The 11,803-nt window shown below is 30.9% G+C and overlaps 1 protein-coding gene across 1 annotated transcript; it reads right to left on the reverse strand.

Moving 5' to 3' along the window:
• Window positions 1-431: 431 nt before the first annotated feature.
• On the reverse strand, window positions 432-11,518 carry LOC139512026 (TRMT1-like protein). Its single transcript, XM_071299334.1, has 8 exons — window positions 11,361-11,518; window positions 9,871-9,953; window positions 8,605-8,845; window positions 6,305-6,517; window positions 5,237-5,427; window positions 3,333-3,411; window positions 2,461-2,715; window positions 432-926 (listed from the first exon to the last, which is right to left on the reverse strand). The coding sequence occupies exons 1-8, from the start codon at window positions 11,417-11,419 to the stop codon at window positions 785-787; spliced, it is 1,263 nt and encodes a 420-aa protein (XP_071155435.1). The 5' UTR covers window positions 11,420-11,518; the 3' UTR covers window positions 432-784.
• Between the last annotated feature and the right edge of the window lie 285 nt (window positions 11,519-11,803).

An 11,803-nucleotide genomic window follows, 5' to 3' on the forward strand; every position in this document is an offset into this window, starting at 1 on the left:
TCTAAGAAATCTTGTAAGATGTCCGCTGCTATTTTTGCTAAATAGGTGCAATTTGGGTACCGTTACGTTACAGCTATAGTCATCCTGCCTGCCTACTATACTATCACAAATTACATGTTACATACGGATTCTTTAAAGGGAGAGCCAAGATTTAAAATTGTGAGCATGCTCTGTGTTGATGACTTCACTGTGAGTTTGAGATGAAGGCCAGCAATAAAAGCGCTGTTTCTTTGCTTTTTGTTTCCTTTTTTGTTGTGTGTACTGATTTTATGGTCATCGATGGTTAACCCATATCCTTTGATTTTCTACTTTATACCTACAACCTAACCTTCATGATAAAACATACAGAATAAGAAAATTGGTCTTTTCAAACTAGAGTTATTATGAATCACTGTTTGTCACATGATTTTCTGCAGCAATAAATTTTAACATACTGGGGTAATTTTATTACATGTACATGAACATCATCCAACAAAAGTTCTTCATAATCAATAAAATTAAAAAAAAATGACTAAAAATTATACAAATATATAAATAAGATTAAGCAACATGTAATAAATACTATGCTGACTTTTTTCAAAGAATCAAAAATTCGCATAAAATTGTCAAAATAGAACTAAAACCCTCTGACCCTTTTCTTATAATTTAGGCAAATTTTTAGTCAACTAACAATGGCTTTGTTAAATATTGAAAAGTCTTTACACTAGACAGTCTAACATTGGTTTACCATATAATATTCTATCGTTCACAGGTGTATAAAAAATAACAAATATCAAATAAAATATCAGGACTTTTGTTTACAGTATTTGTACATAATGTCTGTTATCTGTTTCAGTGTTGCGTTTGTTCTGACACCATAGACATCTAAGTGTGTCCGGCTACATTTATATCCATCTTGTCTCAGGTACTCTAACAAACGACTGAATCTGAAATTATAAAAAAAATGTATATAATGCATTTTTTCTTGACTTATTCCACTTGTCTAGGAAACTGTATAAGTATCTTTTAAAGCAATGGTTAAAATTATATTCTAAAATTTTTTTTTTTATTTTTAAAAAATCTTTCTCCAAAAACGTATACTGTATAAACATTAATTTTCGTGGGGTTAAAATTTCGTGGTTTTGTATCCAAAAGTAAGTTCGTGGGGATTAATTTTCGTGGTTTTTAAGTTTAGAAAAAAATTATACAAATGTCTCTTTATAATTGACAATACTCATAAAACTGATGTGAACTTTTGCCGTTGGGAAAAATCAATAATTGCATTTCATAGTAACAGTGAGCACTAATCAAGTGTTGTAACCTGCACACGCTAATTGGCTTTTACACACTGATTGTGTAATAAATGTATTACAACTTGAGGGCATTACAGACGCATTAGACTGATAATGACATTGATTGATAGTTCTTGGTGTTTATTAATTACTGTACAAACAAAGGATTAGGATTATCATCTGACTTAAAGAAAACCTTTGAATATCGATGTCTAATCAATTAACCTATTTATTTCATTGTCTGCATTTATGTTCATCAATTATATAATGTCAATAAGATTTAGTCAGATCATAAAATAATGTAAATCTACAGTTAAATTTTCGTTAGGGTTTTAATTTCGTGGATAATTCTTATCCACGAAATAAACGAAATTAAATCCCCCACGAAAATTTGTGCTTTTACAGTATTTCAAAATTGTTTCTCCCTAAGTTTTTATGTTTAGCATGTCAAAAAACTAAGAGCATAAACTTTTTGGGCACAGGACAGGACGTTTGCCTGTTTTTAACGTTTATCCATAATGAGAATTATAACTTTTAACAATTGCAAGCTTTATCTAACAGACAAATTAGAATGCTGATCAATGAAAAAGATGATAGAAGGGAAGTCATAAGAAACAAAAATTGAAAATCCCAAATATCCTATCGCCATTACAACAAACTATAGGTGAGGGTCTGAGTGGGGTTTACAGGATATAGAATATCATTGACAGGGTTTACAGAATATATGGCCATAGAACACAGTTATTTCGTAGTGCAATTATTTAGACAATAAATTCAAATTTAAAAAATCGCACCTGCTCTATCTCAAAAAGATTTTTTAAGTGTAGTCTACTACTAATGGGACAAATAATATCAAAATGATAGAAAGTTCTACCAGCTCTTACTCAAAATATTGACAATTCTGTGATTAGGTGGTCTGAAATTTAGTTTGACAAAAATTATAAAGAATAATAATAATTCTGGGTTATAAAATACAGAGCTTAGAGATTATTGGGCTAGACAATTGAAGAATAGAAAATATTAGGCAAAACAAATAAAGAATAGAGAATATTGAGCAAAACAAATAGAGAATAGGGAAAATGGTATAAAAAGGGTCTTAAATTAGAGAATAAAGAAATAAAGGACCCCGATCCAAACCCTCTTAGGTAACAATAGGGGAATTAAGATATTTCAATGCCTGATGACATACTTTGGATGTTCAACTGATTTCAATTTCATGCCATGAAGATTATAGTAAAATGGTGGCATTGGTTCTTCAGGGGGAGATAACTTTGTCTTCTTCTGATCTGGTTCCTCACTGTTGTCTTCTGGCAGGGAACATTTTGGACACTTTGCTTCTTCGATTAAAGTTTCAATACTGAAACTATCTGAGAAATTCCATTCCATGTCTTTACAACCATGTAACATGGAGTCTAAAAACGAAACATTGAAAAGTTTTCCAGACCTATAAAATAAAATAAAAACTGGTTTAATTTGTGTATATAAAATTTAATGAGATTTCATTGATGTGACACAATGTGGAATCATTATTTTACTTGGATGATAATGTAAATGTTTAACGACCTTGACTGGCTATACAGCCCTCGCATGGTTGGTAATTTTTCTTGGATAACTAATTTTCATTGATCTTGTTGGTTAAGATCAACCCTAAATTGATGTGTTCAAAGGAAATAGAAATTTCTTATAGGCTTGTGTACAGAATCTAATTCATATCTATGAAAATTGGTAACCAAAAAAATAAAAAATTCTACAAAAGTTGGGTTAATTTTTCATATGACAAATGGATTTTTAAAATAACATGAATATGTAAAACTTCTATCTTTCTTTATTATACAAAAATGTACTACATTATTTTAATAAGTATATTAGAAAATCATAAAAATTTTATGTGCTGTGGTTATTTTTTATACCAGATATACCATCAATTTCACTGGGAAGGAATATCATGATTGACATCAATGGAAGTGCTAATGAACATTTTCTTGTTTCTTATTATTATCTAGTCTTCTAACATTTTTTTAATGAGATCTATGAAAACAAATAAAGTTATTAATTTCCTACCAGGCAGGTCCTAAAATAACAGCAGTCTTCCCAGGATTATTCTTATTGCAGGAACATGGTAGCAAACTGTATGGGTCTTCTGAAATTTTTAGAAAAAGCATGAAACATACAGGAATCTCAATCAACAAGTTTCTAACAAATATTCTATTTGAATCTTATAAAGAGATGGGTAATAATTGCCAACTTGCATGAGGTCAATGATTGAAGAATTACCTTCATTTCAATTACCTAAATATTTTAAAAAGGTATGTACGAAATTTAAATATAACATGTTTCAGAGTACAGTATACTGATTAAGAAAAATTTATAATCTTGGTTAATGTTTCATCATATATGTTTATCTGTTTTATTATGACATGACTGATGAAAGTATCATGAAAATTTGAAAATCATGAGTTATAATCAGATAAAAATATAGTTTTATCATCCCTTTCAAATATGATAAACTATAAATGTAACATGTAAACTTATAAACAGACAAATTGTCATGCCAGGAACATATTTTGTGTTCATTTTTTTCGCTTAAAAAATGAGTACGAGAAATATTAATGTTTCTCAGGAAATTATTAATTACTTAATAAGAAAAATTTTCATGGTCATTTTGTGATTCAAAAAGAAAAGTCCAGCTGACTTTAAATAATTACAGATCAAATGCTACCGATTTACATGTATCTTTACACTAGATTGAATAACCCTGATCTGAATAAATACAGAGTCTGGGTACACACTTCATTTAAAACTCTTTGAAGTGTGTACCCAGACTGTATTTACAACTCTCTGATCTACTTTTCTGTCCTGATTATTATTTCACCAACCAATGAAATTTGTATTTTGGAAATTTTTATGGGGTTTTACCTTTGCAACAGATATATAAATTTTTAACCTTGTTAATGGGAGATAACTCATATTTTTAACACAGTTCTAAGTTTAAATATTAAAAGTTGATTTTCTTTACACATCTACCAAATAAATTTTCCTTAAAAATATTCTTAAATATTGCTCTTCCATGTTAGAAAAAGATGAAAAAAACTGAAAACAGATCTATAATGTAAATTTTTAGTGTTAAAATATAAATCCTGTGAAGATTACTTTTCACTAAAATACTGATTCCACAGGAGTTTGAATATTTAGAAGTGTGCATTTTCCACATTTGAAAATGCCTGTACCAAGTCAGGAATATGACAGTTCTTGTCCATTCGTTTCTGATGCGTTTTGTTATTTGATTTTGCCATGTGATTATGAACTTTCCGAATTGATTTTCCTCTAAGTTCAGTATTTTTGTGATTTTACTTTTTAATTTATTTTCGTGAATATCAATCTTTGTGGATTGAGGTAATTTTGCATTTTCAAAGATTTCTGATTTCATGGTTTGCCAAAGTCTATAGAACGTTTGTTGTTTGGTGTAACTCTAAATAATGAATCCACATTACATAGAAATATCTCACACATTCCACTATAAATTTTCATCTAGTAGATACTTATAACTGCTGTCTACCATACCCCATTATTTGGTTGTTATATAAAATTAAAGTTCAATAAGGGGTTATCGTTTTGCATAGTTTGTTATTGTGTTGCGACTTTACTCCACTGTCCCAGATTAGGAGGAGGGTTTAGTGCCAGTCTAAATGTGCCTGTAATTCAGTGGTTGTTAAGTTAGTTGAGTTGTTAAAAAATATTCCTTCATTATTTTGTACACAAGTTAGGCTGTTAGTTTTCATGTTTGAATTGTTTTAAAATTGTCATTTTTGGGCTGTTTATAGGTTACTATTTGCTCATTGATGAAGGCCATATGGTGACATATAGTTGTAAATTTCTGTATTGTTAGGTTTGGTCTCTTGTAGGAAGTTGTCTCATTGGTAATCATACCACATCTTCTTTTTTATATTCCAAACTGTTAATGTTACCTTGCGGAGACAATGTGTTGGGATGAAAAACTCTCTCTTCGCATATTTGACAGTGTAGAACTGGTACAATTTTATTTACGCAGCTATCCCCTTCTTTGGCCCCTCTTAAAATACGTACAACAATGAGGAAATTGTCATTTGCACACACCGATAATAACACATCTATTCCTTTGTTACATTTTGCACATGACCTGAAAATACAAAAGATCATATTATCATCAAGAAAATCAGAAAGTTGAGAGCCATCCATGTTCAATGTTAATTGATTAGGATTGTCAGTAGTGATTCCAAAAGTTTTTTGTCCTCTCAAGCCTCCTCCACCATTAAAAATTTACCTCCTCAATTTAGCCAATAGTGCTTAAAATGGCTTTAACTGGTTAAATTACCAACAATCAATCAATTAACATGATCAATGATTTAAATCTTTGTATAATTGAATTATTGGAACTTTTCATTCACACTAATGAAGTTGAATGAGAATTCCTAAAGTGAAACCATTTCTAGATCAAAAACGGTACATCATTTCTCTTTTTGTTTAATGAAAAAAGCTATTGCAATACAGACACCTACCAAAGGATGTGTCAGACCAGGGCTAAGAACAATAATTATAGTTATGCCCTTATGTGCCTCTTTTTTACATATTTGTTTGTTTTTATAGTGATTAAGATTATAACACAATGTTTACTGCTGTACCCCTATTTTTGACATATTTATCAATTATGTCTGTTTGCTTTGATCACACATCATTAAATATAATGGAATTTGATGCAACTGTCATGCAATTGAGAGGTTTAGCTAGCTTTAAAGATATATTTAATCCACCATTTTCTACATCATAAGAAAATGCCTGTACCAAGTCAGGAATATGACAGATGTTTTTCTTTTGTTGGAAGTGTTTGAGCTTTAAATTTTGCCATTTGATTAGGGAGTTCGCTTTTTGAATTTCCTATGAGTTTAGTATTTTGGGGATTTTAGTTTTTATATTACCCAATGCTGATTTACATACCTGACTATATTTGCTATTTTGGGGATTTTACTTTTTATATTACCCAATGCTGATTTACATACCTGACTATATTTGCTATAACAATTCTGAGAGCTAGTTCTTTCATATAACTTGTTTTGATAACACTTGCTCCATAATGTCTATGTATGACGTGAGCAGTTCTTGTAAATTTGGATGAAATGTCTGTAGATGAGACACACAATATTCCATTATGCTTTAGGTTCATTGCAGCTGAATCTAAAACATTGACTAAATGTTGGTTTGGATTCATATTTCTGAAAAATAACATTCAAGATCAGTAAAATTTAAACAGTAAATGTTAATAAACATTTTTAGTGGGCAGGAGCTGGCAAGGGGATTTATATTCACAATTTTTGTGTTTTGAAACATGCCAGGGCAAATATGTAAAACTTGATTCTTTATTTATTCAAATACTTAATGAGAATTAGAAAATTGACAAAAAAAAATTATTACCCACAAAAACATGGTTTACAGTGTTTGACCTGTGAATGCAATGATTTGATTTATCTGTTATACAATACTGACCATTCCATCATTAGTTTAAAAACATATAACATCAAATATATGGATGGATAAAGTAGGGGTATGGGCACAGAAAAATATTAACTAGAACACGCCTGCAAAGCAGGCACTTACAGCTTGAAAACTGTTGTAGGATGAATTTTTGTAAAAGATTTTATGTCTTGAGAATTTCAGAAAAGGTATCAAAAGCCCTCTCCCTTTTTTCCAAATTCCATTATTTGTTTCCTTTCTGTTAAATTCCATTATTTTGGCATTTCTGGACTCTTCCCCTCTGCTATAATGCATTGTTTGGTAAAAGTCAAATTAAATTAAAACATTTGCACCGCTTCAAACATGAAATAAAGGTAACTGCTTATAGACCATTATTGTTCTAATTAAATATACTTCTAGGACAATCAATCAGTGCTTTTTCTTTTGAGATCCCTATTAACATGCCAATGGTAGGATTTGAAGCTTGTATAAATGACTAAGGCTAATTTCTACCCTACTTTCATTTTGATCAAGTCACTACTTTCACTTTCAACAATAAATTTTTTCCACATGTTTTACTTATTTCAATATATATGCATCTAATATTACCCCTTAAATAGTAAACATTTCAAAGAAAACAAAAGACAGAATACTTAGAAAGCATGAGCTGCATGACCCCATATAATAATTGGGAGTTATATTCCAAGACCACGAACAAAGGGAATTAATTTTGGTCTGAAACCTTCTGTATACTATGAACATACGTATATTCCAAGTTTCTTCTCCAGGGTGATCACTGCTATAATTATATAGAGAGTTTCTATATATTAGAGTAGTATAATCATAGTGTACATGTAGATAAACGCAAAAATATTTGTCTTCTCTCCAAGTACTTATGAAAATCATGTGAAAGTTTAAACCGGAAGTCTTATCTATCACTAAAAGTCAGTCTGACGACGGAAACAATATTGGGACACCTTTTTTTTCGTTTTTCTCCCAAAATAACTCAATCTGAATAATCATAAGAATGGATGACAAATGTGACTATCCATGGTACCTATAGGACACAGAGGCATGATGATTAGTTTATTGTGGAAGGAAGAGAAGTGACACAAAAAATAAGGCCTCTCGTTTAATAGTATAGATGTATGGGAAATAAAAAGGGCATTTCACAATAAACGAAAAAAAATAAAAAAATTAGCTAACAATTTGCCACTTTTGACTACTAAGGGAACAATGACCTTCAAGTGCGAAAAAGCTGTGGTGTAGTGGTTAGTGCATCGGACTACTAACACAAAGGTTCCTGGTTCTATTCCCGTTTGGGATGAAAATTTCAGGAACTCAATTTTTGGCTCTCCCTTGACACCATCTGCGAGTATGGTCTTGAGGAAACGATGATAGTCCGTCAAAAGGGGACAAATTAAATGGCTGTGTTAAGAGAGACACATATCTCTTGCACGTTAAAGACACCCTTGTAGATTTCGAAAAAGAGTAGACTAATGCCGCTACAGGGCAGCACTCGCACCCGCAAAGTGGAAAGGGATTAATATAAGTTGCAAAACTTGTTTCCCAATCCACTATAAATAAATATGTTTAAACTAAACTTAGAGTGCATAAAAAAATGCAAAAGAAAATAACAAACCTGTTACACAGAAATACCCTGTTAGTACTAAATTAAGTTTTAAAATACTTTGTCTTATTTTTTGGTTTAAGATTCTGTGGATGTTTTAAAACTTTTTGGGATTATTTATTATGGTAAAAATTTTCAATAAAGTAAATATAAATTTGTCTTTAACTTTTAAAGTTACTTAAATGATTTGCAGTTAAAAACAAAATATTATAAACTAACATGAAATCGAAGGCTTCCATATGTAGAACAACATTAGCTGAACATTTTGCAGTAAAAATTTCATTGACATGTTGTGGTTCCATAGGATCTCCAGGTATTCTATTTATATCTAATGGTAAATCCCGACTTTTCAGACTGTATGTGTCTAAATTTGACTTCAAAGAATCATCAATCTCCCTGTCTGCTATAGTCACATGGATTTGATCCTTCAAGACATTCTTCCATAAGGTTCCAGATTGACCTGTTAAAAGTAGATTAAAAAAAACTTATAGTGTGGATTCGTTATACATGTTATAACTTGTTGGATACCAAAGTTTCGCGGAATTTGTGAGTAAAGGTGATCCACAAATTTTAATATTTGACAAATTAAATACAAGTTGTAATTACATGTATATATCCTGTTATGCAGACTTTATCAAAACCATGGAATCCAATATACTCAAAAATCAACTTTTCTTCAATCCACGAAAATTGATACATACGTAAAATAAAAGATTCCACAGTACAGTCTCTTTTCCAAATTTGTAATTGGTTTTTATTTTCAAATATTTTTTGTCTCTAGCATTACTCCCTACATGTTTAATCGAGCATCAGAATGATCAGTGATGAGTGTTTTAGACAAAACACCTGTGTGGCATACACAATTTTAATCCTAGTATTTATTAAGAATTCATTGACAACAGTCTGAAGACAAAGATACAGAAAGTAAGCCCATACCTGCCAGCTGTCACTATTTGTGGGGGATTTCCCCCATGGAGGCTCCCAAATTGAAATTTTGAAAGAGCAATTTTGTCCACATTTAAACAAAACAATTAATTTTTCAATGACTTTATGCTTATAAAAGTATGAAGAAGCCAAAAAACAACATTAAAATGTACATTTTGTATTTGAAGGCCCCCTTCAAGATTTTTTAGGACTATGACAGACATCTTGCACGCAAAGCCCCCATGGGCATTTTGAAAAGTTGGCAGGTATGTAAGCCATGAATGAGTTCACATATTAAATCATAACGGAAGCAATGATTGAAAATAATGTATTATTGAACTTTTTCTAATCAAAAATGTCATCTGACTGCAGTGCATTTATAAATTTCTACAGAGATCGCTATATCTGTCAGATTTTCTGTTTGACAGTAGTTTTGGTACATCTTAGACATATCAATGAGATTTACTGGACTTTATCAAAATATTCATAAATGAGATTTGCAAATAAAATAATATTAACTGATTCAGTGAATTTCAATCTTTTTAATATTTATATACAAACCAGATTTATCTAAAACATCCACACAATACAGTGGTTCATGACGCTGTCTGACCTCTGCTGATAGTACACATAATACCATGTTTCTGTAGAAAAAAAAAGCATTTACAGGTAAGGGTTCATAATACAATTAATGTATAATGAATAATTATAATTGAGAGTTTCTGAATAAAATATATATATCGGTACATTGTGAAAGGGTTAGAAAGTATAAAAATAATTAGATTTTATGCACTGCATTTTTGTAATGTAGACAGTCTAGAATTGATATTTAAAAACATTTACAATCGAAAAGTCCACAAGATACACATGTACATGAGATAAGCAACACGTTTTACATGAGAACTGATTTCTATAATGTCCTTTTAACCTAACAAACATGATATTCCAATCCCACTTTTTTGCTCTTTCATGGATAAATATAAACAACTAGAAATACTGCGAGCTTTTAAAACCAAAACAAATGCACACAGAAACAATCCCATTGAAACAATCATGAATAGTTTGGCACCATTAAGGCTAACTCAGGTTTAGCGAAGTTTGCAGCCTTTATTTATGAACTAACAAAAATTCTATATCATGTATATTAACAGTCATTTGACAGTCCTACATGTAAGTGTGAAAAAGACAATGTTTGTTGGATTGTGATGGGTATTTTTTTTATTCCTGCAGAAGGTGTAAAAATAAACTTAGTTGGGATACATCTTTGAGATGCTCCTATTCATGTAACAATTGTATTGTTTTGATTGTCTTGATTGACATGCCTGATGGACAAAAGACATAAAATCTACACAACTATCATGAATATTGATGAGTTCACAATGGTTAATGCTGTAACTGAGTGGACATTATCAAATGCTATTCAGGTGTTTGTTTATTTTTACATCTGAGATGCAGGAACGAAAAAAAAAATGCAAATCAAAATTAGAATTTACATAATAATGTCATAAAAGGATTTTATCTGTCTGAAACACCAAATCAAACATTCAAATACATTTAACTTTTATATATCTAGCGGATGTCAGATTTTAAAACTATTCCAACTACACAGGTTAGTCTGTACTCAAGAGTTGTTTTAGTTGTAAATACATCCATTTGTTTAGTAGTCCGAGATAACTCTGACATCCAACAGCTGTTTTGCCAGACAAGCTTGGACCTTGTGACAAGAACCTCATATGGATTTTATTCACCCAGCCTCTACAGTCCATAGGGGGTAGTGAACTGTAGAACAGATGTATTGCACCAGGGACTTTTTCTGTTGCGTTTTGTAGCATACTTTAAGTTAGAAAAGAACAAACTTCGTTAGGACAGACGTTTAATAGGGAATTGACTGGAGGAATACTTCTTGAGCTCAGTGGTTATAGCACTGATTTGTGACTCATATGTAGCAGTTTGATTCTCTAAGGTTTCACATACGATTTGTAAATGTACAACATGCACAAGTTGAAATCATTATTTTGACTGGGTACATATGTGATTTATAATGCGTTTACCTGACGCTTTGAATTCGGTTGCTCTCGATACATGGTCGCTTTTGAACTGGTGTTGTCATATTGAATGATTATTTGACATGGGAACCTTTTCAAATATATACCGGCTAAATATTTCTGCTTTCAGTTTCACTTTCGTAAAAAAATGCGTTTCCGGTATAACATAGATTTAGGGTCAACATCGGTGATCCCATGCATTACGACATTGTAAAACAACTATAGGTCCTTATCGTATATTATTCCCGGGTCTATAGTATAATACCACAGGTATTTGGGTCATGGACCCCCTAATTTGGGTCCCACTTTAAGAAAAAAAAACATCTTGTTTTTTTTTCTATATTTACACAAAAAAAAAAGAAAGAAAATCACACAACTGTCTTCAAGGAAAATTCAAAACGGAAAGTCCTCAAACAGATGGCAAAATCAAATGATAAAAACACATCAAA

The sequence above is a fragment of the Mytilus edulis genome, chromosome 2, assembly GCF_963676685.1.
Source record: "Mytilus edulis chromosome 2, xbMytEdul2.2, whole genome shotgun sequence".
NCBI classification, from domain to species: Eukaryota; Metazoa; Mollusca; class Bivalvia; order Mytilida; family Mytilidae; genus Mytilus; species Mytilus edulis.

Excerpts from the sequence above, each read along its gene's own strand:
- LOC139512026 (XM_071299334.1), bottom strand. The coding sequence starts at position 11,419 with ATGACAACACCAGTTCAAAAGCGACCATGTATCGAGAGCAACCGAATT. Across the intron at positions 8,846-9,870 it reads GGATGTTTTAGATAAATCTG|GTCAATCTGGAACCTTATGG; the intron begins GTTTGTATATAA and ends TACTTTTAACAG. Across the intron at positions 2,716-3,332 it reads GTTATTTTAGGACCTGCCTG|GTCTGGAAAACTTTTCAATG; the intron begins GTAGGAAATTAA and ends TTTATTTTATAG.